Genomic DNA, 26,911 nt, shown 5'->3' on the forward strand with positions numbered 1-26,911 from the left:
GAGTTCCAACCGAAGGAATCGGACAAGAGTCCTCAAGCCGGGAATCCCTATTACAACCAAAGCAACAAAGCTTTCCAAACTTAGTCAGACCAGGCATCTCGTGATTTCACCGGACTGTTCACAAACATCAAGGGGGTAAACTCAGTTTACGTAGCACAAATGCACTTACCCTCGGCTTCGGCTATTGCAATTGTCGAATCTAAGAACCAAAGAAACAAAGGAACAAAGAAACAAAGGACCAAAATTGTGGGAGCGACCCACCAAATACTTAACTAAGGATGTCTTCTAACGCCAACAGAGGCCCCGTCTATCGTCTTGCCTTAACATACATCATCGAAAGAGAGCCAAAGCAGGGCAGCAGTCAGGGCAGCAGTCGTCAGTAGCCATCAGGAAGGAGTAACCACGCTGCAAAAGACCTTCAGACCACTTTCGACATACAGGGGTCGCTTAACGTGGCTCGCGATTCCTCCAGAATTTTCTTGCGGGGTTCCTCACGACCTTCAGGCAGAAACACTACCTCTGAAGCCGCCCCACGTTGGGCGCCAGTTGAAGAACCAGAACCTTTTGGGTCTGGCGGTGCAGGATACGCCTTAATCTCCTAGGTTCTCCTGCTTCAGCTAACAGAGACACAGGGACACTCTGTCGGCGTAAAAGATCAGATTTTATTAGCTGCAGCTAGTACAGTTGTCCTAGAAGTACACACGGTATGTTCTCAGGAGACTGCCACTTCACTCCGTGGCGCACAACCTTATATAGTACATAGGTGGAATATACATTAACCAAAGACACACCTAAAACATATAAAAAGAGCCAATAAGAAAGGCTGGAAAACAGAAGAGAACCAATAGGATAGGTTTGAAAATAAAGTATCAAGTAGCTCGAAGAAGCCTCTCCTCCAACTGTGTTTGCCACCCCTCCCACAGGTTAATGTATTAACATGTCTGTAACTGACTTGCAGGTGGCGAGATACGTTTGTGTGTTTTGGAGGACAGTTGTGAAACGAGAAAATACTAGCAGAGGACAGCGAAGGCCAGACGATAAGATAAAGTCAGAAGAGAATAGTGTGAACCAACAGATAGTCGAGACAGGGATGAGGAAAACCAGACGGGGATTAGTGTACTCGGCCAGTCCTAACACCAGCTTTGTAAATAGAGGCAGAAGGCTTATTTTGACACGATGCTGCAGGAAAAGCAGAAAAGACTTTGTTCGCCGTGCTGCCTGAGTGAGGGCAACACAAAATGGCGGCGGAGCACAAAATGGCGTGTCGATTCGATCACGATCGAAAATCGAATTTTCTCATACCTTGCACTAATTCAGGCAACCCTAATGGTGGGTTTAGAGGTGGTTTTCTTTGATAACCATAGAAAGCTTTCAAAGTGGTAGCTGTGGACAGCAGCCTTCAGGCTTATCGTGAAAGAGTGTTAAGCAGCTTGTTTTACCAGTTTACTCTGTAGTGTAGATTAGATTAAAAGAAACCACAGAGTGTTTAGCAAAAATAAGTCTATTTATTAAAACATCATATCACTATCACCTTGGTATATCTCCTACCCACAGATATCAACACAATTACTTCAAAAGCAGTCAGGTAAGTAGCACAGTGGTCGCCAGGGGGAGACCAAACCATATATTAAGAAAGTGGAATGCTAACTGCAAAGTAGAATAGGACTTGGACCAGAAGACCCAGAGAATCCAGGGACACAAGGAAACACCCATGGTAAATACCCAGGAACCCCAGGGAGGCTGTGTGCAGAGTGGAAACATAGCCGTGTGCCCAATGGAAGTCAATGGAAAAGTCGCTGTTGCAGATTTGAAGAAGGACCCTTCCCAGAGGATCCCAAAGAAACCCTTTGGAAGACAGAAGGTTGGAGAGCCAATCCACCTGTGGATGGCCAGGGAACCAGATTACCTACACCAGGAAAGCCGGGTGCATAGGGGTGCAGATACATCAGAACCTGCCGTAGACAACACTGGACGACTTGGAAGAAGATGCCTCTGGAGAAGACTGTGAAGGAGTCCAGTGAAATCCAAGGGTGGATTCTGGAAGTGAAGAACCTGCAAGCAGATGGGACCGAGTCTATGCCACTGTAAAGTGACCAGGAGGTTCGGAGACACAATGCCCACGGATGTCGAAAGGTTCTGAAGAGTCGACAGTTACCTTGTCGCTGCAGCTGTGAGGACCAGTTGATGCTGAGGAAGACCATGAGCCGTGCATGAACTGTCCCACGTCATATGTCAGTGACTAGGTGGTTTGTGTCCGGCGGGAACACCAACAAGCCTTGGTAGCCGCAACTGACATGGAAGACAAAAAAGGAGCAACTTTGGGTCCAGCAAGATCCAAGGGACTCACCAAGTGCAGGAGAGTCTGAGCAGTCCTCGAGCAAGCAGGGGAGCCCCTGAAACAGTAGAGTACCCTCAGAAGGACCCAAGGCCCAAAGGCACAGGAGTCTCAAGAGGAACTCGAGCAGCTCACCAAAGATGAAGGCCCAGGGTGCAGAGAATGCGGTGAGGATGCTGATCTTGGAAGAAAAAGCTGCTGGAGGCCGGAGCTTCTAGATCTCTGGAGTGCATAGCCAACAATCCATGGCAACTGTAAGTCGACGCAGTGCACAGGGGTTTGGTACCAGCGGTTCTGTCAAGGGATACTGGCCTCAAAATTGCAGAGAGGACAGGACAATATTGTGAAGGTAAGTATAGATTGAATACTCTTAACTCTACATTAACGTACCATGTAGATATATAAATATATCATTAAGGTGCGTATATGTGGAATTAAGTATAGTAAACTTTCCTTACCCATAGAAACTTTCCTTCACAATATTTTTGTTCTCGATATTCTTGACACAATATTTTGTCCACAAGATATTTTGAACTCTATATGTTGGTGGGTTAGGGTCAGTCCCTAAGTTTCGGCCCTAAGTCCAACACTTTCTAACTTATACCTTACACCCCTGGCATTTCTAGCAGAAGAATTGGGAGCGAAGGTGTTATCGTATGCAGACTACACTCAGTTGCTTTTCTCCTGGAGTAAGGGATCTGAGCCAAACGCCGCTCCAATTAAAATCTGTCTTACCCAGTTATCTACTGGCTAGCAGAAGCTAAAGTTAAATGTAATAAATGAAAAACAGAAATCCTCTTCTTTGGGACTTTTCCACCGAATTTCTGGCCAACTATTTGGCCAGATGATGCTTCCCCTCCTGGCCTTCCAAAGGACTCAGTAAAAAAAATGGGAAACTATTCATTTGTCCTCAGGTCAAAAAGCTTGTGGGTATATGTTTTGGAATTCTGATGTCTCTCAACAAATGTGTGCCCCTGCTCTCCTTTTCTGCAAGGAAAACAATCATTCAGGCCTTAGTTACATCTAGATTGGGCGTACTGGAATACCTCATGGATAAATGGCAGTTGATTTAGAATACGGCAGCTTGCCTTCTGCTAAATGTGCCAAAAAGACGACACAATAGCCCATATTTGTGGGAACTTCACTGGTTACCCATTAGGGAGAGGATTACATTTAAGTCTCTGACATTGGTACATGATGCTTTGCATCAGACGGGCCCAGAATACCTTAGAGTTAGATTCAGGTTCTATAACCAGGCTAGACATCTACGATCTACCATCAAACTTCTAGCTATGATTCGAAGTACCAGCGTCAAAGATCTGGAAGTAGATCACTAACATTTCCGGGCGCTTCAGCATGGAACCAGCTCCTGTTGGAGCTACGCTCTCTTAGTAATGCATTGCTGTTCAGGAAGAAATTGAAAACCTGGTTGTTTGTGCAAGTCTAATGTCCACCCGACTGACCTCTCTACGTTTGCGCTAAGACACTCCTGGGAGTAGCTGCACGCATTATAAATTGTTTATCATCATCATAACAGGAGGCGGCTTGGGCCTTCGTTTCTGGCTAGGTGCCTAATGGCAACTGCGATGCTGCTGAGGGTGGTTAACCTTTCATTCGGTTCCCAGGTAATAGCAGTTGTCCTCAATGTTGTGGAAGGACCTCCATGGTGGGCTACATTACTCCATTATTCCACTTGAGGGTCTTTAAATGACCTTGATCAGGGCAAGAATTCTCTTCTGTGCCACTCACTAGCTCTGTAAGGTGAGCACAGCAGGCCACTCGAGTAGTGTCCCAGTCAGACAAAGCAGGTTGCTAACCGCCAAACTCCTCCTATTGCAGCTCCTCCAGCAGCTCTGTTGTCCTCTAGCATGCACTGCTGCTCCTACGCCCCACCCACGTTCGCAGCTCGAGTCCCGCAGGAGCCTCCAATCACTTACTTGGTTCCTTGCTGTGGGTCAATTACAGGATCAGGAGGTGTGTCCAGCGAGTTCTAGGCTCGAGTCCGCAGCAAACCGGAATACCATATCTCTCTACGACCTACGATATAAGAGATCCAACGCGGTGGGTGCCATTTTGTAAATTTGACCTGTCACCGCTTCCCAGCGACTGGACTCAATAGACCTTCTATAGGCTCTGCTGCTGACAGCCATGGCTGCTTCTCTCTTACACACCGTGCACCGAAAACCCTGCACCTCACCAGAATCAACTGCGTTGGATGAAGCTGGAGGTTTGTGCCAGATATGGGGCGGCCTCAGCAGGAGCCAGCCCTAAACGCATCCTACGCCATTGGCTCCAGGCCATGCCCCTAAAATGTCTACATATAACTCTGAATTTCTTCATGTTAATTCAGGAACTTCAGGGGCATAGCTTCAGGGGGGAGTGATTGTGGTGTTACACCCTCTAATAGATGTATTATCTAGTAAATAGTTGAGGTGCTGTCAGTCGGATATGGTCAAGTGTCTGTCAGATTTAACCTGGAATTTTTACATTCACACACACGCTCTCTCCCTCCTCCTCTCTGTTTTAAAGTTCTTCGAAAATGTTGGGTATTTTACAAAATATAATGTTTCTTTCATTTAGTTCCCCTAACAATAAACAATCCACGCCCTTTCCCTACCCCTAAGGCCCGCTCATGCCCTGCAAGTTGTATAAAGAGAGGGTTTAAGTGTGCCAGGTCACTCCGGGTCTCAGACCAAGTAGTAAATAAAAATGGACATTGAAACCATCCAGTTCTATGTTTATGTTGTCAAATTTACTGGCAGAAACACTGATCAATTTGTGAACAATAAATGTAAAAAACATCAGCGACTTAGTTTCTGTTTATATTTCACATTTGACTTAGTATTGCATTTCCTAAGAGTGCTAGCGATATACAGGATGTTGTGTTTCTGTATTTTTTTTGTGCAGTATATTTCTCTTGCATGATGCCCACTTTGGACTGAGTCGCCTCCAGGTGTTTATGACCACACCGCGAATGAGAGCTCTGGATTTGAGGCTAAATGTAGTGCGAGTTTCTCAAAGTGCTTGTAAGGGGATCAAAAAGGTGTTCCGAATACATGGTCATCCAATCTTTGGCCTCTCTGCAGTGTGCACAGAGCAGTGGTCATGTGTTCCAGTTGCAATTGTGATTCTGTGCAAATGTGTGTGAATGAGGTATACAGTTGTCAAAATACTGACAAGGCGAAAGTACAAGAAAATGCAGTGCTTACAGGTGAGTGGTATGTGCTTGGGGTCTGTGTTTGGGGGTGGTGAAGCATAAAATAGGCAATTGAGGCCCTCTGAACACCATTACCCCGTCAACACGCCTCAGTAATGTTTAATCCACAGTCTCAGAATTTCAGAATTGAAACATTTTCAATGTTATTTACAACAAAATCAGTGAGTGTTGTTACTCATATAACGTAAACAGCTAAACGGCCACTGACGAAGCGAATAAGCCAGGTTGGTTTTAGGTGTATGTTAGCTGTTGTGGTATATATCTGGATTGAGTAACAGAATGCTCAGAGCAGGGAAGTAACGCAGGACCCTACACCGCAGTGCCCCTCCACCCCAACCCACATTGAGCCCAAGAACAATGAATATCTGGGAAACTCGGGGGCCCTCGTCACATTCTGTGGTGAAGGTGGGGCATCATTAGCATTACGCCATTGGCTCAGAGAGGGACCGAAAATACTGGTTGGTGGCAAACTATGGAACTCACAGAAATATAACTCACATGTTTAAGCAACGTCCTTAATTATATGGGCCACTCCCCTTTTATAGACTCCTTCCCCATTTGTTTTCATCCCACTTAAAGTTCTGTTTAACGTATTTGAAAATATGCCAGTGGTTGTAGGAAACGTTGACGCTCCCACGCTGCCCCACCCCATTTTACTGAGCAAGATAGACGACCCCTGGTGAACTTTTGGCAGAAAAAGTCGGAAACTGAGCCAGTCAGTATCTCTGCTCATTCTTAAGTTTTAATTAAACCACCGCAATAGTCTGGATTCTTACTTTTTTCCTTGACTGGTACCTGCAGCGTCAGACTCGCCCCCTCGTGCCACGCCCCCAGCGGAACGAGAGTCCCACCCCGGGGCCTGCCCCTCCCCTCCCCTCCCCTAACCGTGCTCTCAGTCCCACGGCAGCATCAATGCAGGAGTCTCTTCCTACTGAATGTAGTCAGTCTGATTTTTATCCCAGTCATTCGGAGTGAAAGAAGCTAGCCCGCCGCTTTTCTCGAACGGGTGACTCAGTTTGTGAAACAACTTTACCGCTGTGCGGAGGAGCGTCCTGCAAAAAGTTTTCTTCAAACCTTCTCCCTGGCGGGAGTGCGCAGGTTTTTTATTACATTGGTGTCCCAGACAGCGGTAGCAGCAGGGAAGGGGCGTGTGACCCGCCGCTTCCTCGTTCAATTCATTGAAGCAGCAGGACGGACTGGTCAGGGAGAGGGAACTCAAGCTCAGCTCCGCAACAGCATAAAGTCTCGGCGCGCCCGCTGACCAGCCCTGTCCGCGTCTCCACCATCCCCGCCGGCCATGGAGTGGAGAGACAGCCCCACGGAAAACTGCGAGCCGGCTTTCACCGAGGCTCAGAGGTGGCTGGAGGTGAGCACCCTCTTTTCAATATTGTTTCTAGCTGTTCCGTGGCTTGTCCGCTGCTAAACATTAACCGTGGCTGCGCCGCGTGAGGTGGCGAACGTGAACTCTATTGCTTTGCGGAGAGAGGCGAGGGTTAGCTGGGGCACAGGGATGAGCTGAAACTCGGCTGCTCTCCAACACGGACAGCTAGGTGGCTCACGAACCTGGCAGTGTTTCGGTGTAGGGCAAAATATTGCCGGATTGGAAATAAATTAAGAGAAAAAGTACACGTGTGAACGACCTTCCTATACCAGTAAAGTTGGAGAAATTTGCATGCAGCATAGAAAAAATAAGTGACGCTAAATTTGGGCAAAAAATTCACTTATTTGTACGTTGATGCGTACAATCAGATCACAACCTCAAAACATTAAGCCTTTGGTGGTGTTTTTTTTTTTTAAGTCAATGACGATTAAATATCGCTTCCTGTTTAAACTGTTCTCTATAAAATAGGATTCGAAACTTGTTAACTCGAAGCAGTCTAATGTTACTAGTAATCTAGTTAATTAACTATGGAATTTCTAGTTTTGTTTAACTTTGGAAGTGGTGACTTTAAATTCCCTGCAGACACCATGTTGTTGGTTACATACCCAGGACGAGGCCACTTGACAGCTATGATTTATATACACGATTCACACTTATTTTAGGCATCTATGTAGGTCCTGCTCTGTTTCCATTTCATTGTTTTTGTTGTATTAATATTAGCTTGAAACGCAGAGCCTCAGCTGTAATCCCTGTTGTTCAATGTCCGCATTTAGTAACTTAATCTATTTTTTTTCCCGGTGCATTCTGGTACTTGTAGTTTTAAATGTTCCATTATGACTGCAGCACTGCATGCGGCGAAATATCTGTGGCTGATTTGGTAAAGCATTCGAGTTCTGATCTAACTGTAAACTTGACCAGTTCTAAATGTTTTCTATTGGATCCCGTTGCTTCCAGATGCTTATTTATTTTATTATCTTTTGAACTGACTTGGAGAGCAGTCATATTAATCCCAGTAGTGTCCTGGAACTGGTTGTTTGTAACCAATGGAGTCAGTTGGTTTCGAATTATGTTTAATCTGTTGTGGTTCCTTTTTTCTGCTTTAGTCCAGTGTCTAGACCATATGCCAGCTACTGGACCAGCAAATCCTTTGCTAAATGAAAAACTTGAATCTCCACCATGGAAGGCCTCATTATGTCCATCTTCGATGAGTGAACAGTTAATCCTGTGTTGGCCGTCCATGCCTTTAAACCTGTGGCGTCAACCATTAATCTTCAGCGGGTTTAAAAGAATGCTTTTGACATTCTCTCTAGCTCGGTGTATTTATTGCATGAAATGACACACCTATGAAGGTGTGCGATAGGCATTGTGTTTCAGGAACATATTTTGGCAAAGAGATTGCACTTATGCGCAGTTGCTGAAACATTGTGCCTCTTAAAGGTTGGAAGGCGGATATTCCTGTTTCCTCACGTGTGCTCTGACGTTGGTGGGAGCCAGCATGTAAAAGATATATATGGCCATTAGAAGCTAATCATTGGCCATTAGTGAGCTGGGGGTTATTGGGTGGGTGTTAGTGCCACACACCCAGTAACTAGGAGGACCTACTTCAAAGGGCAGAGACCCATGCCGCCCTCAGGCATATCTCAGCATCTCCTCCTTCGTAGGATTATTACACATAAAATTAAGGGATCCTGTTAAAAATTAAACTGGATTCTTTGATCTATATGACAAGTTAAATCTGAAACATACCTTTTTGTAGTCAACTTGGAAATATTTATTCTGTTCGCTTGAACTCTTACTAGGTACCCACAGCTCTGCTTAGTGATCTCAAAGCAACTTGTTTGGTACATTACAAAACCAATAAATCTAAATTCAGGTATCCTAGTTGAACACTTGGTGCGATCACTGCGCCTTTGAAGCCGAGCCATGATGCATAAAACAGGTCTTATGAAAGGTAGCTTTTTACCTAGATCTATGATACATGTTTTTGTGGCACTTTCTGCCTGGTTTTCTCCTGTTACTTTTTTCATTGCCCTTGTAAAAGACTCTAACCCATATTTGTTCAATGGTCCCCGGTTTGTCAAATAGATTGTTGTGGCCTGGACAGTGAGTGAATACATGATCACACCTGTTTTAGTCACTGCCTATGGTACGTATGTTGTATTTATGTCGTGTGAACCAAGCCGAAATGCAGTGGAGCACTGCAAGGTCTAATGCACAGACAGTGTCAGTGTGTGATTGCAGCAGTACCTTTTTTCTAAAAGTGGAAGTGGATTGTTAATGCTTTTTTTAGTGTTTTTTTAAAAGAGGTGTGTCTTAGGGTCTTTTCTAAACTAGAGCAGGGTTGGGACATTCCTATGGGACCCTGGGATGTTGTTCCAAATCTTGGTTGCATAGGATTGAGGAATGGTTTAATTTTGTTTAGTACAGAGTGCTGGTACCAGGACGTGATAGTTACTTGGCGATGTATCCCTTGAGGATGAGATCTGTGAACAGGGTGAATCCCAGAGACCGCATTGGGTGAAAGTTGGGGCTTGCACGGAAATATACAAAAAGGCCCGGGCATCATCTAGCTCACAGTGAGGTAATACAAAGCTTTAGTATTGATATTTGCGGCTCCCCATCTGGCCGGGCGGCCTTGTGGTAGTATAACTGAGGGGAGCATGGGTTTAGTCCCTATTTATTTATTTATGAAGGTTTGTATAGCACGAACTTGACCAGTGGGTATCGGAGCGCTTTACAGCGATTGGCATAGTAGCAGTTACATGGGTTACATTTGTAGTAAATTGGGTGGTAAACTGTGAGGTAATTGCATTACCTCCCGCATGAAGTGAGACCACATCACCGTAAAACCAGATAAGATGCTAATTTTTGTGTTTTAACACGATTGCACATTTCACCCGTTATCACAACCATTCTAAATGAGTGCTGTAGAACAGGTGATTCCACGTTTGAGCCCTAATATCGAGTTAACCGTCACCCTGAGCAAAAAAACTCATCTTTTTAAGCCCTTTGTAAGAAGTGACCGTCGATCCCAGTCAACATTTTTTTTTGTTGTGAATAAAATGTTCCCAGGCAGAGCTAGTTGGAGATAAATGGGGGCTGATTTCAGCTCAATGATTGGGCCCTGAATATATCTGGGCCACGCAGGCACTACACAGATAGCAATACAATAAGATAACGTAACATGAGAAAAAATACTGCAAATAAACAATGAATTACTCGCACAGTATGAACATTCTGATGGATAACACATAATATGGAAGCTTGCAGCCAGCCATTAGCAGCAGCTGCTTGTTCCAAGCTGCCCCCGATTGCTGGGGCCCCTTTAGTTTGAAAGGGGTGAAGCGCCCTGATGCTGCCACTGCGCTGCATTGCTCAATGGGAGTATTTATTCCCATCCCTAAGAATATACAATAAGCCACTTCATTCTCGCGCGCAGCGCACGTGCCGGTACCGTGTTGCTCGTCCTCTGTTTGTTTTCCCTGTGGCAGGCCTTGCTCGACAGTGATTGGTTTTCTACATCCACGCTTGCTCCAGGCTCCGCCCATCACATGCCTGTGCACGCGGGCAGCTCTGCTAGCTTGGAGCCTGTGAGTCTGTCCGCAACGTGTTTTCTACCGCAGATTTCGGGGCACCTCTTAGCGCTCTCGTGGGCAGCCTTTGACCGATGGCTGCCTGTGGTACAAGGGCTTGGATTGTTTAACTCTGCTCAGTTCAGGGATGCGAGGCTCATGTCGCCTCATTCTTTCTGGAAGACAATCGTCCCTTTTTAAAAGCCGGGGATTGACTCCGCTTTGTGAGCTCCAGATACACCTGTAACAACCGGCATTTGAGACTCTCTGGGGTTCTCCAGTTGCATCCAGACTTGGCAAATGAGGCCCGTGGCACTTTAATGTGCCCGAAAGCATGTCTTTAATGTGCCTGAGACGGCAGAGTTCAGACATTAGTGTTTTGTGCGTGTATGCGATGCAGTCAACGGAAAACCTTCCCGTCGGTCAGATAAGGATGCAAAGCGACAAAAACTGCTGGTGACTTGGGTCATTTTGTTTTGCTTGCTACCGGGGCGTTGTTTACCACTGCCCTAGCCATGGGTGGGCGAAGGAGGCCCATTGGTTGTGATTTAAATCTTTTGTTTAACCACTTTAGAGAAAACCTTCCTTACAGTAATCGACCTTTGTGTGGCCTGTAATTAGAAGGTGGGGATAATGCCCGTTTGACGAGTTTGGCACACAGGGCGAGCGGATTCCTGGAGCAGGTCTGGGCTGCGGCTTCATCTGAGCGGTTTTTGAGGTGTTTGGAGTTTACAGTAAACACGGGTTGTGGCTTTGATTGCGTGCACCTCCCTGTGGAATGGTTCCTGTTTAACTTTATGTAGCCTGTCCCCAGCTGAGTCCTACCTGCTGGTAGAGTGACATTAACTCAATGTGACTGGCGCCGGGTGGGGCCAGCTGCATTAAAGGCTGCGAGGCCCACCCCTGCTAGTACAGGGCCCCTTCACTGCATGTGTTCACGTTCGTCCTTGTTAGTATCTCTTAAATTAAACCTGTTTAAAAATCTTTGTTCTGCAGGACACCTTCTGTGCTGCTGTTCCTCCCTTCTGGTCACCTTGTAAACAAACGCTGGCCCATCTCATGTATTCTTGCACCCATCAGGTTCACAGTGTGCCTGCCTGAGCGAAGATCAGCTTCCAAAGACCCATTGTGCCGTTGTCCTACCTCTAGGACGCGTGGACTAACCCAGGTGTGTCTAGCATACCTACCCTTTGCATTAGATAGACTGTTGGTCAGGGGGGCACCAACACTCTTAGCTGCCCTACCTCCTCTAAGATGGCAGCTTCTGGTCGTCTCTAGATTTTCCTTCCTGGATTTCTCCTGTTGTGATGAGTCCATGAGTGCTCTATAGCCACCAATGCCCTCTGTAGGTGCACAGCTGAGACCAGTTACCCTTTGGGAGACCAGTCCCTAGCCCACGAGCAACAGCGTCTACACTTCAACTATGGGAATTCCACTTCAGTTTTGTTAGTATGGTTACGACCTCAGTATGTAGTCAGCCAACATTTTAATACCCTCAGAAAAGATTCAGCTAGTACTCCTTTCCAGTGTAGTCCTTTATCAACTCAGTCCTAAACAGCGAGTATCTATCTGTATGGCACCGTGCAACTGGCCAGAGGCAACCAGTTATACTGGTATGTGATTCACAGTATGAAGTTTGAAATGGGGCCTTTTATATACTCCCATAGTCAGATAGGATCTGTAAAACGCCACCCTTGGGATGTGACATCTGTTGCCACTCGATAGTGAGTCTTTCACACCTGTGTATCTCATTTATTAGGAATATTTCTTCCTGTCTTTCAAGAGACTTGCGAGCTAGCAAGTCATTCTGCAAGTTCATGTATATGGGAGATTACGGAGTAATTGGGTAGATGCTGTCAGTTAAGAGAACATGGCATCTGCCTTAACCATTAACATATGCCCATGGCCGCAGGAGAGTGGCAAAAACTGGTAAGAGGGAGGGACCCTTTAGGCTAGATGAAGACTAACCTGGTGAGCTTGGGTGGGTGAAAGTTAATTTATCGGAGACCACCTGTGTAGATTGAGACGCCCTGGCTTGTCGATGCTAGGGAGTGAAGGTCAGGAGAAGGGCGTGATGTTGGTGGTTAAGCTCAGTGTAGTTCTTAAGAATTGGGCAAAAGGAATATGTGGCATTATAGGGTGGGTAAATGGAAAACAAAATGTATGTGAGCTGCAGGAGGTATGGCTCAATCACAGTTCTGGTTAATGGCCTGCCCTAGTTAACACGCAAGAGCATTGAATTGCATTTTGGATCATATCTAATACTCATCGGCTGGTCCTAGTGGTGGATGTAGTAGAGGGTCATATCTTGTGTGGAACCATTTTCCTGAAGGCTAGTGTCTTGAGCCCTTTCCTGAGTATAGTGAGATGATCCTCTACTAGTGTGATGGTATTTGTTGCATAATACAGAATAGATGGTACAATTAAGCAGAACCCTCTATCTTGTATAGCTTGTTTTTGTGGGTGTACTTTCCTCTTTCTTGGATGTACAGTGAGAAGTAGTAATATTTTATAAAACTATGTGACCAAAGAGAGGCCTAAACCAAACCGTGATTTACTAGCAATTACATGCCTTTTAGACTGTTTATTGTACTACAGATGAACACATGCAGTGTGGTGTAATGTTCTTAGACATGATCTAGTAGAGCTCAGTGTTGAACTCTCAAAAATGGCAGTACTCTGCTCTATCCCCATTGTCAGAACGTGTTTATTAATTTGGAGACGGTTACCCTCACTAGCTAAAACACAACCTGTTTGGTCCAAGACAGAATTCCTAGAGAAACTCTGCTCAATGCCACTTATCTGTGGCACAAGCAGCAAATTTGACCAAGGTGGAGGGAGAGAGGAAAATAGTTCAGGGGTGTTTCCCTCATTCCCTGAATACTCCTAAATCAATGCCATTACAGAGGGATTCTCCTTAACAACGTCTTCTATTAACTCTGAGGGGTGTTCTCTGGTTCGTTTTAAATGGACTCTCACCCACGTATTTCTGTGTGTTATGATTCATCATAGAGTTCTCACCCGCTCACCATCTCCGGGTGGGCTCTACCTCTGTTTTGGAACAAGTACTTGGATATAACTGAGAAGTCTGATTTATGGACGCGAAATAGATGAAAATGCCTGCAGGTGTCCTTCATTAGTGCTTTATTTCAATAATATTAGGGCACAGGTGACGTGATAGCAAGAGTCAATGGCACCCACGTCATCTGGTCGACGTGTTTCAGCCGATTGTATTTAAAAAGGTCATTTATCTTTCATCAGGACCCACCTGGTCTTGATTGGTTTTTGCCTCCATATTTTGTGGGACAACTAAGTTGGCAATTCTCTCTGCTCATGCATATCGCATATTCCCCTTCTGACCAGATTCTGGGTGTTCTCACTTTATTACAACCGCAGACTTCAGTGTCTATCAGAAAGGGGTTCCTATTTTGCCCCATAGGTCATTATTGGTGGGGTGGGGTGAGGGGTAGCCCTCGCTTCACACCAACAGTTGGGTAGAACTAATTTAAAGTTGTAGAACCAATGTGTTCTTTAAGTGCTCCATTGCTGCAGGCACTAAATGTGCTGTTTTAAAAAAATATATATATATTTTAAATATTCCTGATCCACCATTTGTGTGAACCAACAGTTGCAGGGTGAAGACAGCAAATATGCATGAAAAGAGTTGTAAGAAAAGGCTTTTTTTTAATGACCTGTGACTGTCTTATTGGTATTATGAGTGATGTGACCACCTTCATCCAGAGTACAGTCTACAATTGTAACACACAATTAATCATGATGGTCGTCCAATAGAGGGTACTGCATAGACAACTGTTCAGATTTTGCGGTACAGTAAAGCGCTTCAACGCCTTATCAGGGGTAGTAAGCACTACATAAATCCAATTCCAATTAGTGTCCAGCGAGTGAATGACAGACAACACATTTGAAAAATAATGTGAATGCAAGAGGCTGAATTCATAAAAATCTCCACCATGCATGTGTGATAGTAGCCTGACAACCTGTAAATTGAACTGCAAGACTTTGACGTCACAATCATACCGTTGGAAAATTTTAGTTTAGTGAATCCAATGTGCCCACACCACTTTCATAGGATGCAAAACCGTTTGGAACGTATTTAGGACGGCACCGTACTTATGTTTTGGTTGCTCAGTGGAGGATAATCTTTACATATTTGATCTGCACAGAGGACATTTGAGCATGGATGACCTTATTGGTTGGTACTCTGGGTACTTTTATGAGAATGTGGAGATTTTCTCATCGTTGCATGTCAAATCATTCATCAGGGGCCGTATTGTGCATTGTCATTGTTTGCGCTGGGCGCGAACAATGAAAATGCGCCCTATTATGATGTATGTGATGCCCCGAGGGCAGCCGCGAACTCGCGCTGCCCTGGGGGCAGCGCATTCATGTGAAAACAGGGAGTGGCTACTGGGAGCCGCTCCGTGTTTTCAGTGCAGACGGCTACCCGCCTGCACTTTTAAAGGGGATTAAAGATCCCATTCCAGGTGGGTGCAGTGAGTGACTGCACCCGCCTGCAAGGGGATGTCTGGGAGGTCCATAGAACTCACTTTCTCCCCTCCAGAGGGCTGCTCTCGGGGAGTGCACTCGCGGTGCGCCACCTAGAAGGTGGTATACTGTGAGTGTGACCCTGAGAGCTTCTTTGCCTTTGGGCCTGTGTCTGTAATATGGCGTGAGCGCAGAGGCAAAGGAATTTCCTCATTTGCATAGGCCAGACGACTATGCAAATGAGGGAACGCCCCCTGAAGGTAACGCTGGCGCTTTGAGTGCGCCAGCTCTATTGGTATTAGTGAAGGGGACGCACCAGCGTCTGCGCCCCCTTCTGCAATACCAAAGTGCCCTGGGGGGGGGGGAGGGGTGCACAAACACCTGTTGCGCCCCCTTGGCACTTATTGTAAAATGGCTCCAGGTGAGCAAAACACTGATCGCCTTGAGTATCTTGCTTGAAGTCGGGCACTCAATATTTCATTGACTGTGAAGGGCAGAACTCGAGAGCTATACGTTTATTAGGAGTGAGAGGATTCCGCAAAATGGACTTGACTGAGCAAGGGATCTACCTTGAGATCTTGATCAATGTTAATATAGTAATAATCCATGGTTCATGTTGAAGCATGCATTAACTAGATTTGTGGTTTACCGCGGTCTACCTGCCGCACATGAGCTTCCCATCAGTAGTCTTTGGAATGTATGCTCTTTTGTTGCCTACAGGTATTGGTAAAGTATGTTGTTGAGGCTTAGTGGTGGTTATTCCCCAGTTTGGCAAGGCACCATCATAAAGTGGCAACAATTGATTTTCGGCCATTCTTTTGTGCAACGAGCTGGAGCAGTATCTGAGCAGAATGGATTTCATAGACAATCGGCTAATGCAGGACTGGGGTTTCTTTTGGACCGCAAAGGGGTCTTAGGCTCAATGGACTGCACCAGTTGGTTGATGAGGTTGAGGGCAGGAGGCTGCAGCCACTTGAACTTATCGTTCTCCACATAGGTGGTAATGATCTGGCACTTCTAGAGAGAAGAGGCCTTTTCGGGAAGTTGGTGGTGGATACCTCGTGGCTGGCGAGAAGGTTCCCTGGGTTGGTCTCATTATTCAATGTCATATATAGCATATACACCTTCCCTCAAAATGTCAGTAAGGCACCTGAATGAATGAGTAAAGCCTTATGCTTTTTACAGCCATATTAAGACATTCCCTCATGGTTGCCTTAGAGGCGAAGCTGCCTTTTCCAAAGTGGGGTACACCCATCCGCTCAGGGTAATGAAATGTTTGTGGAATCCTTGTCGACCTCTTCAGTGCAACTTATTTCTCTCATCCGCGTGGGGGAGGTCCAGCTGGTCAGTTAACCAACCGGGCCTCTGGCAGAGATGGAGTCCGGTTTGGCCACAAAGCTAGTAAACACCTTGACATCTAGAATAATCAGGGAGGCAAATTCTGGGAATATTTGGCTTTTAAGCTTTGATCAAGTCGGGGCAGAGGTGAGGCTGTGCCAGAGTCATGCTCTACAGGAGATTGTCTTTGGATCTCTGGGGCATTCTTTGGAAATGTCCTGGGTATTGTGGGGAATTGGAGCTTACATCAGGGAACCAAGACCTGGTAATGTCTCTCAAGTCCAACTCCTGAAGGGTGCCGGGGGGGGGGATCCGTCGTTGGGTTGTTCTGGCATGAATGCCAGCGGACTTGCTAGCATTTGGCGGGACACAGTTGGAACACCGCGGCCTAAGCCACGCATGTTCCGACGTCGCAAGCATAACCACGCTCGCCTTAACCACTCATATGCCTTAACCACGCATATGTGTGGTTAAGGCAGAGCGCGGTCTAGCTCCTGGCTGCAGCAGGGATGGAAGCGGGAATACCTTGCCAGGAAGAAAGCCGTGGTGAGATATGTGGGTCTAGGTAGTGTAGTGGGCGGGGGTCGTGGGTAGTTTTGTGTGCTGGGGGGTTGTTTTCTCGGCTGGGGGTGGGTTGGGGGTAGTTTTCTGGGGTGGGTTGGGGGTAGTTTTCTGGGCTGGGGGTAGTTTTCTGGGCTGGGGTGGGTTGGGGTAGTTTTCTGGGATGAGGGCGGGTTGGGGTAGTTTTCAGGGCTGGGGGCGGGTTGGGGGTAGTTTTCAGAGCTGGAGGCGGGTTGGGGGTAGTTTTCAGAGCTGGGGGCGGGTTGGTGGTAGTTTTCAGGGCTGGGGGCGGGTTGGGGGTAGTTTTCAGGGCTGGGAGCGGGTTGGGGTAGTTTTCAGGGCTGGGAGCGGGTTGGGGTAGTTTTTTTAATTAAGAGTTAGGTTATTAGGCCTAAAGGCAGTGGAAGGGGTTGGGGTCGTTTTGGGGACGGCACAGGGTGGGAGGGGATCGGGGTAGTGTTTAACCCCTTCGGTGCTCATGACGGAACGGTTCCGTCATGAGCCACGGTTGAGCTGTGCTCATGACGGAACCGTTCCGTCATGACCACGCCCGCGCAAGATTCCGTCAGCACAGCGGCGGAATCTGCGCAGCATGGAAGGGGTTAAGGGATCGGGTTATAGGCCTCAGGGCAGGAGGAGGAGAATGGGTAGTTGAGGTAGTTTTTAGGGCTTAGGGGAGGACGGGTAGTTTTTAGGGCGGGGTATCAGGGTATTTTTTAAATCGGGGGTTTGGGTTTTAGGTCTAAGGAAAGTGGAAGGGGTTGGGGTACTTTTAAGGAAAGTGTGAGGGGGTGGGGTAGTGTTTTGTTAAGGTTTAGGGACAGTGTGGGGGCTGGAAGGCGGTCTGGTATTTGGACCTCAGGGTGGGGGGCAGGTAGGGAGTTTGTAGCTAAGGGCGGGGGAAAGGGGGTCGCGACCTTAACCGCACATACCCCTTTACTATTCATGCCTCTACCATGAAATTATGTGTTAAAGGCATGCATTGCAAAGGAATGCATGGTTAAGATGCATTCGTGGTTTGGGCTGCGTGGATAAGGCATGCGTGGTTTAGCCATGGTGCCTCTATCATGCAGCCGCCTTTGGCTCCTCTCTTTGGGAGAGAGCAGGGGAGTTTTTCTTGTAAAGAATTTATCTGGGGAACCCGGTGGCTCGCACTCTGGCTCCCAAGTCAATTAGCCTGTGCTCTAAGGACCAAACATGAATTCAACAATATGGTTAGATGATTTCTATGTATAGAAGTTCTCTAACTATTTTCCACTTTGTGTAAAGTTATATACATTGTGTGAACATAATCGACTGTTTTAATGCTATCCTCTTTTGGAAAAGTATGGCCTGAGAACTGTTTTCTCGAATACAAAATCTGATTGTCTCAGGCCCGCACTTTGCCTTTTTCTTTAGCGGGTGGCCCGTAATTCGAGCTTTGGGTTTCTCACGTCTACTGAAGGTATTGGTGCAGTCGCCTACCATTAGTGTGTCCAGTTGTCATTCACATTTGGCTCTTGTGCACAACAGCATACAGCATGGGACAGTGGGTCTGCCCACTTCAGTAACTGACTCTTATTCTCTATAACTTAAGGCATTTGCTGGCAGATGTGCCTGACTGCCTAAAAAGAAATATGCTGTAGTGCCAAAGCTGGTGAGCCATGTGCTTTAGGTTGCTAATGCTTTTTTAGGTCGAGCCTGGACAATGCATGTGCTGCTCTGCAACATGCTGTATTGGAGTATAGAATAGAAGCCCGCCTACTCTCCGCCCATATTTGTCATTGGCTTGTGTCATTGCGCTCTGTAAATGCTGGCTTCTGATTCGTAAATAGGCTTGTTAGTCCCTCCTTAGTACCGCTTTGCTTTCCTTTGTAACTTGCCATGAGAACTGACCCTTTTACTTCATTTGTTATATGGTACGTCTTTTTCAGTCTGTAAGCACTATTTTCTTTAATGAGTTTCTCCTACTGCAGGCACGACACGCTTGCATTCATCATTCAGTGCGCCATGCTTGCTCTCACTTTCCGAGCAGCCCGGGACAATGGCCGCTGCTTCTTTGACTAGGTCTCGCCTTTGCAAGTTTGAGCTATTAGCATTGTAAATGATAATGCCTTCTATTTATGTGTTAGTTAGCAAAACAGATGAATAAAAAGCATTGTCATTTACAATGCCAATAGCTTAAGCTCTTGCAAATGCGAGACCTATTGCACTGCAAATGCTTGTTTTCTTTCCATTCTCTATCCATTTTGTAAATGTTTTTCTTAGTCATCATTAAGTGTTTACATTGTATTCAAATTACAGAATGTCAAAGCAAATAGTACATTTCCTTTGTGGAAGCGAGAATCTTATTTTGCTGGGTTGAGCATAAAAACTTAAAATGGCTATAAACATAAGTACACTTGCCTGCTAGAAAGCACCTATACTGTTGTATTAAAATTATGTGCAATGGTTCTTTTTTAATTTTATTTTATACAGCAGCATGCTTTTTTGTGTTCTGCAGCCTGTGCTTGCAGTGTTTTTTTTTTTAATTAATCATCATACCTGCTTGTCAAGAACACTTGGCTTTACCAATGTTTGATTTCTTTGTTAGCACTACTTCAAGTACCTTTGGTATTTCTAGTTTGTAGTGCTATCTCACTAATTTTGCTGTTTATCCATATACTTTCTAGGACTAGGTATTCTAGAATGCTAGGTCCATATTGAGCCACTTAAGTGTATCCTCTTGGAGAGCATGATTCCCACCACTCTACTGTGGTGGTCTACAACTGGGTGACCATATGCTACTGTACAAACTAGTTGGCACACAATGGTGAAACTGGAACACCACTAACGTTTTAAGTGTGGTCAGGGTATCTGGGAAGCCCTCTACCTTGTGGGTCCATGCTGACCCCTAAAACCAATGGATGGCTGTCCTATAGTGTCCTTGTAGCCCATTCTTTGTCGCTATACAGATAAGAGAGGGAGTTACCCATTTTATTAAACCCTGAGGCCTCTCTGTGATAACCAATAATGCTTCTCATGGTAAGAATTTGGCTGAGAATCTGCTACAAAAACAGTTGATGGACAGAATGCAGAACAATGTCATACATTCACCCCAGTACAGAGATCTGGGCCTAAATCCATCGTTGTTTTGCTCACCATGCCATTCCAGTTTGAACCCAGCCATATGCAAATCAATCTTGATCCTGTGCGTCATGGGAACAGTCAAGCCCGAACTGCCAAGCCAGGTCCTCCCTGGACTGGAAACAAGCATCTTGGGACCGGTTTCGGGGTTTCACTCCTCTTCAGCCAGGATAGCTTGATTCCAGTGGCATGGAGAACACAGGACCCACGTCTGGGCATACCCTTCCCACTCGGAGTGACAAATGCAAAAACAACCGTTGATGGACAGAATCGGTTTGCCACTGGATTCAAGCTAGCCTGGCTGATGACGGCTGATTAGCCAGAAACCGGTCTTGTTTCCAGTCCAAGGAAGACATGGCTTGGCAGTTCGGACTGGACTGTTCCCATGAGGCACAGGGTCAGACTGATTTGCATATGGCCATGTCTGAACGGGGGTGGCGGAGTGAGCTACAGAATGATGATAGATTAAACCCAGATCAGTTGACTGGGGGTGAGTGCTTGCAATGTTGAACACTGTCCATCATCCACTTTGGTTTTGCTGAGAATCTGCTGCAACCAGCAGTGGGATATTCTGGACATCTCACATTACTATGCACATATATACTTTAGTACATAGTGCAAAGTGAAAGACTTCCCTACTGAGTTGATTATGATTCAGGCTGCAATGGAGCCTAACCTCCTGAACTGTGATTTCCTTGTTCTTTCTATCCATATTAGACGGCTTTCTAGTTTCCATAATTACGCGCACTGTGCAATAGGTACATGGTACTCAGATCTTATGCCTAGTTATCCTGAGGAAGTTGCTTTTTATGGTCTCTGCAATATTAATTGGAGAGTCTGATTAGTGATATCAGTTGTGTTTTTCCTCCAGAGGAATAGGAGAAAGTACATGCAGACCATGCACACAATGTAGGCATAGATGGATGTGAGAAAATGGGGTTCTATTGCAGTACCTCCCACTTTTTGCCTGGCTTTTGATGCAATTTTGACGGTAAAGTACTGGGTCCCTGCTCTGCAGCTTCCCAGTACCAGTTTTCTTTCCCTAAAACTGTTCCACAATTGGCCCTTCAGGCCCCCTGTAAGTCACTAGTAAATGGTACCTGGGTACCTAGGGCATTGGGACTGAAGAGGGTTCCCTAGGGACCCCTCGCCTAAGCCATGCAGACTGCCACTCCAGCATGCAGACAAAATGACTGTTAACATGGCACAGTGCCCGTGAGCCATGCCCACTAGCACTGCCTATGGTATAGGTAAGTCACCCCTCTAGCACTATATCTCAGGTGTGGGCATATCTGCATGAGCAAATAAGCCCTTACAATATTTAAGTCTATTCTTAGATATTGTAAGTGCCAGGGAAGTCCTAGAGAGTACATTGGGTGGAAACTCGACCGCTTCTCTGAACAGAGGAGTGTTTGGTACCAAACTACTCCTCTCAATAAACCCACACTGATGCCTGTGTGGGATTTATTGAAACATATACTCAGAGGGCACCTTAGAGGTGCCCCTGAAAGCCTACCAACCCCGGTGTGGTCACAGACTGGCTTTAGGCAGCCTGCCACCGCCAGACATGTCTCTGGACCCCAGAGTCGAGAGCCACCGCTCTCTGTGACCAGAAGCAAAGCGCATCCTGGGCAGAGATGTCACACCTCCTCCCCCAGGATGGGCACAGTGCTTGAGAGGGAAGCTTCAAAGGTCTACCGCCTTTTTAATGCGATCCCCAGCCTCTGCTGCTAGTTCAGATGGCAGCCCCGGTTTAGACCCCACTTAGAGCTGGAAAAACTAGGAAGAATAGGAGGTGTACCCACTTCTGCCAACTCCACCCCGAAGGTGTAGGAGGCGAGGTGAAGCACATCTTTCAGTCCCTGCCATCTTGGAGATGGGGGGGGGGGGGGGGGGGGACTCCTAATCAGAGCTAGGAGTATACCACTGACCAGAGGAGGATGACATAATTGAGGGTATACACACAAGATACTGTGCCCAATGGCCCTTCCTGTCACTTCCTTAAAATGTCCCAAAATCTAGTGGCTCTCCTAGACCCTAAAACTAGTTCCTGCTGACCTAAGAAGAAGGATGAAGAAGACGCAATGGAGAAAAGACTGTCAACACCCACTGACTTGGTCCCAGCCCTACTGGCCTGTCTGCAGCCTTCGAAGATCCTGCAAAGGAATGACACCGATCCTGCAGTCGAGGACCTCCACAAATCCTGGGAGGACTGCCTGCCTTTGAAGAGGGCCAGAACTCCAGAGACAGCGGCTCTGTCCACAAGAAAGCAACTAAAAAGACTCTGGTGACCTTTGGAGCCGGGATGTATGGCTACTCTGCACCTGACGCCTCTCGCCTGTGTCCAGTTGGCCCACCGATCCAGAAAAGGTTCCCCAGTGATCCTGAGTCCAAGTCCAGCATTGGCTGACAGTGTCCCTACGACCTACAGCATCCCAACTTACCTCTGCTGTCACTAGTTTGCTTTATGCAGCCTCCAGTTCATTACCTGCAGTCTGTTTTCCAGTTTCCCCATTGAATTGCATTGGGAGCCCGACCCCATGTTTGCACCCTGCACCTGGCCGTCCCTGTGCCACGCGTGGTATATGTTTTGTGCTGCCTTGTGGCTCCCCCTGTGCTTGTTTTAACCTCTTATCCCTGAGCCCTGCAACCAATCTACTTACCATCAAGCAGTATGTCTTCAAGCACCCCCAGTCTCCATTGGTTAACATTGGGCCTGATCTTTAACTTTGACCTCTGCGCCCGGCCACTCCTGTGCCGCTGGTGGTGCAGTGTTTGTGCTTACCTGAACCTTACCCTCTGCTGACTCTGCATCCCGAAGACTGGATTTGTAAGTTGGTTACTTACCTGCAAAACCGCATTGTTGTTTTCCTTCATAGGTTAATATTGCAAAGACTGAAAATTGCGATGTGTCCACTTTGTAAACTGAAAAGAATTTTTATGTAAAAACGTACTTACCTTTTTGCAAAGATCTTGGTTTTAAAATAAATATTGAGCAAAGCTTGTTTTTATAAAATTGGTGTGGATCTCCTTTTTGAGTTGTGTGCCATTTATTGGTCACTGTGTGCACAACAAATGTCTTGTACTCCTCTGTGTTAGGCCTAAGGCTGCTCGTCCACACTACCACAATAGAGCACTTTGGGTTTGCTTTGAGCCCTGTACACTTCTGGTGGAATCTCTGGACTCTGTGCACGGAATTTGGTATACCATATACAGAGCCAGGCTACAATGGGCCTCTCCCGTTTACAAAGGCAGGTTTGCCAGCCTCTGATCTTACTGACCAGGAGAGTACTGTGCTTACCAGAGATGGTGCTTACCAGGGTCTGCCATTCTGTTAAATAAATTTTCACTTTGAAGACCTCTTTGTATGAATTTTGAATTCAAACCAAAATGGCTTTCCTGAGCTGTCTCTTTATCAACTGTGTACTTCAGTCAAAGTTTGTGTGTTCAAAAAAAACAAGCAACCCTCTGTGTATAGTTCTGCATATTTAAAAAAATATGTATTACTTTCTACTCAGCCTACCTTCCCTGAGTTCTTGACTAATGCCGCTTGTTCTTTAAGCTACATTGTACTTCTTCGCGTTTGGTGCCGTAGTGACATATTTTGGGAAGTACCCTCTGTCCAAGTAACGTTTATTGCAAAAAAGTTGTTGCAGGGCATAAACCACTTTTCAGTGTAAAATTCATCCATAGCACAGGGTACCGCTCCTTTGTACCCAGCGAATTCGGTGTATTGTGAAATCAGTGGTTAGTCCATAGTGATATCATGTAGCTTCACCCGTGCACCTTCCTCAGTGCTTTATGCCACTTGCTACATCTCTCCAGTTACTTGTATGGAGCTTATCTAGTTTGTCATCAACAGCATTTTTGCTGGTGAACGTTTGCTCCACACAAGTTTTTCCCACCTAAGATGTTACGCTTTCTCATGGAATTTAGACCTTTTTGGTGTACATTGGGTTTTGGTGCCTGGTTTGTACTTACTTTGGTCTGAAGGTCAACTGGTCCAGGTTTGTCCACCTAGCCACTCTGAACACACCTGTTAGCCTTGAGATTTGAGGAACAGCATTATCTTACTGGGCGCCCCTCTGGAGCCAGCCGCAGGGCATGGACAAGAAGCTGTACGCAGTTCTGGGTGGTAATGCTACTCACAAGCTGTTCTACGTTTCCCTCTTTGACTAGTTTCTTCAAGACGGACACGTGACTCGATCAGTCTCCTATTCTGTCCCTCGATGCAATTCCTCCATGCGTCCTTGAGTTATACTTGTGTGACTTTATAACCACTTAATGCTGCATTGTTCAACTATGACTCTTATGAATCCCCTCAAGTACCTCTTTAAATTTTTGTGATAAAGTTTACAAGTGCTCTGATACCTTCGGGTCTAGCTTGCGCCATATAAAACTCAAAATAATAATAATATAAAGTCATACATCATCATGGCTGATGATTCTCTCCAGTATACAACACACATTTCCATGAAATAGCTTTTACAGACGTGGAGCTAACTTTTATTTGCCTTTGTGACCGTTATTGGCAATGTTTGTTATCTGGGCCATTGCACAATGGCAAGACGCCATTGTAAATTAGTTCAACATCTACTTGGAACCTTCTTGTCCTGCGCTGCTAGCCAAACTGTTCTTCAAGGAGTATAACCAGTAATCGTCAACACTTTCTGACGCATGGATTCACATTGATAAAGTATATCTTTAGTTGCATGGCGGGCGTATGTGTGGACATGGACTCTTGCCGAATCCTTGTAGGTGGTGGTCAAACTAATGTGGCATTAATGATCTAATACAAATGGAGATTTGCTTGGTTATTCCCCATAAGATGTGATGATCGAGAGCATTCTTAGAGCATTATTTGAGATTTTAAGTGCTACACAAATCCGAAAACGGCTACTACCGGAATCAATTTCTTAAGGGTGTGATTATATATATATATATATATATATATATATATATACACACACAGCACCTCTTGCATGGCTTTGGGGCACTTGGTACCACTCACAACTTTTTTCACAGATAAACCGTGACCAAGGACCAGGATAGGCAGTGCTTTAAGTGGACTAGGTCTTGCCGGTGCTCAGCACCGGCTGTTCTAAAAAGCAGGTGCTGGCACGGGTCCCTATTGGGTTCTCCATTTTTACCCTCCCCTCCGGAAGAACATAATAAATCTTAACTCCGCAGCAGTACCACCCTTCACTTTCTTTAATTTAACTTCAAAGAGACTCCTTATACTTCTTTCAGTCTCACCATTTCAGAACTGAATCATTTTCATTATGCTATACTACGAAGCCATGGTTGTTGCTTATTTATGTTATGAAACGAACAACCATTGACAAGGCCAATAGTCCTGGCTTGTTGCAAGTGTAATGTTACTTGTTGCATTATATATCTAGATGTATTGAGAGCAGCAGCAAAATAACGGTCAGGCAACACACTATGCTAAGCACAGATTTTCATCGTAGTGTTTTAAGCCACGCCCTTAATTACATCGGCCACACCCCTTCGAGAGACTCCCCCACCCCTTTTTTTTTTCATCTCACTTGAAGCCCTGAGGACAGGCTTACTCCACAGGAAGCAAAGGGAGTGAAGTCTTGTAAGAGTGCAACGGATTAGAGATGGTATGTCCTGTCTCGATCACCTGCTCCTAACCTTCACGTGGAATGGCACAATCTTGTCGTTTTCAACAGATTTTCTAGAAGCACCGCACGGAGAGAAGCCATTGGCACCATTCTGCCTGACTGGAGCGTTTTCCCTAGGATGGGACAAGCAGCCCCACATCCAGAGCGAACTGCGGAGCAGGGAGCGTTCCAATTGGTGCAGGCGCCCCTGTGGAGTTACGCCCCCTTCCTTAAGACCTGGCCCACAGTTTTAGGGGCTCGATGCTGGGAATCAAATGGTGCCCAGCTCCTAAGGAATAATAAAGTCACTCTTTTATTTTACGAGTCTACATGTCTGAGGTAATAAAACCCTCTTACCCTCTAGCACCCTGACACCTTGGTCTTTCTAAAGAAGCACACGAGGGACTTTGCGGTTGAATTACTGCCTCGCTGTTTGTAGGGTAAAAGCATTGCTACTGCCAGGATTAGATCTTTCGTGAGATAGCAACCTTGTGGAATTCGAACTATTTTAACAAGCGATGTTTTAACAGACTGTGCCATTTTTTTCATGGACGTGAATCAAAATGCATGTCTGCCAGATGCTGTTAATCAGTGGGAGGCGGTGACTGAACAGCAGTTTGATGCTCCTTCCCAGTGTGTTCCTTTGGCCCCCTGTCCTGCATTCCTCAATCGAGGAGTCGAAGAGGGACAAACTGTCCCTTTTATGTGTTTTTATGTGTGTGGTTTTTTTTTTAAGGGAAATGTTCGCTGAATGAAATCGGCAGAGCAGCTACTTGTAGGGAGGGATGTGACTTTTTTTGCATGGAATGCACTTGTTTTTTTAATTTTTAATTTTTTTTTTTTTTTTTTTTTTAGGTCTGTTGATGGTCTTGCCCAAAATCGCTGTCTTTGGTTCTAAGGTGAAATGATGGGCTGAGCGGTGTTTAATCCCAATTATTATGAGACTAATTAGTTTACTGAATAAATATCGTATATCAAAATATATATTTTTGTGTAAGGGCATGGTGCTGCCGGAAGTTCTTGGGGTTGTTTGTGTGGCTGGTACAGACAAAACAAGAGGAGTAGCTACAAATATGTGCAATCCCGGTGTTTGAAGAAGCCGGGCGTGTGAGGGTGGCGAAACAGGCTTTCTAAACATGAGGGTTGCTAAGAAAGCTTCAACAGGTGTGGCTGGTGACTGCACACCAAGCTTTGTCGCCCAAGTATCGCTGTTTCGGTTTTTTTTAAATTCATTATATATTTTTTCACACAACTGTACTACATTATTTT

At 45.9% G+C, this 26,911-nt stretch overlaps 1 protein-coding gene across 22 annotated transcripts in view; it reads left to right on the plus strand.

Annotated features, from left to right (window-relative positions):
- Window positions 1-6,428: 6,428 nt before the first annotated feature.
- LMO7 (LIM domain 7) overlaps window positions 6,429-26,911 on the plus strand; it is a 480,465-nt gene continuing 459,982 nt past the window's right edge. For 14 of the 22 annotated variants that reach the window (XM_085622022.1, XM_085622024.1, XM_085622028.1 and 11 more), the window contains exon 1: window positions 6,701-6,918. In XM_085622022.1, the coding sequence (XP_085478148.1) occupies window positions 6,850-6,918 (69 nt within the window). In that variant the 5' untranslated portion in view covers window positions 6,701-6,849. Of the gene's footprint in view, window positions 6,919-26,911 lie in introns of all 22 variants that reach the window. The other 8 variants (XM_085622040.1, XM_085622043.1, XM_085622041.1 and 5 more) reach the window with 2 other exon arrangements.

This window comes from Triturus cristatus, chromosome 8, assembly GCF_964204655.1.
Source record: "Triturus cristatus chromosome 8, aTriCri1.1, whole genome shotgun sequence".
NCBI classification, from domain to species: Eukaryota; Metazoa; Chordata; class Amphibia; order Caudata; family Salamandridae; genus Triturus; species Triturus cristatus.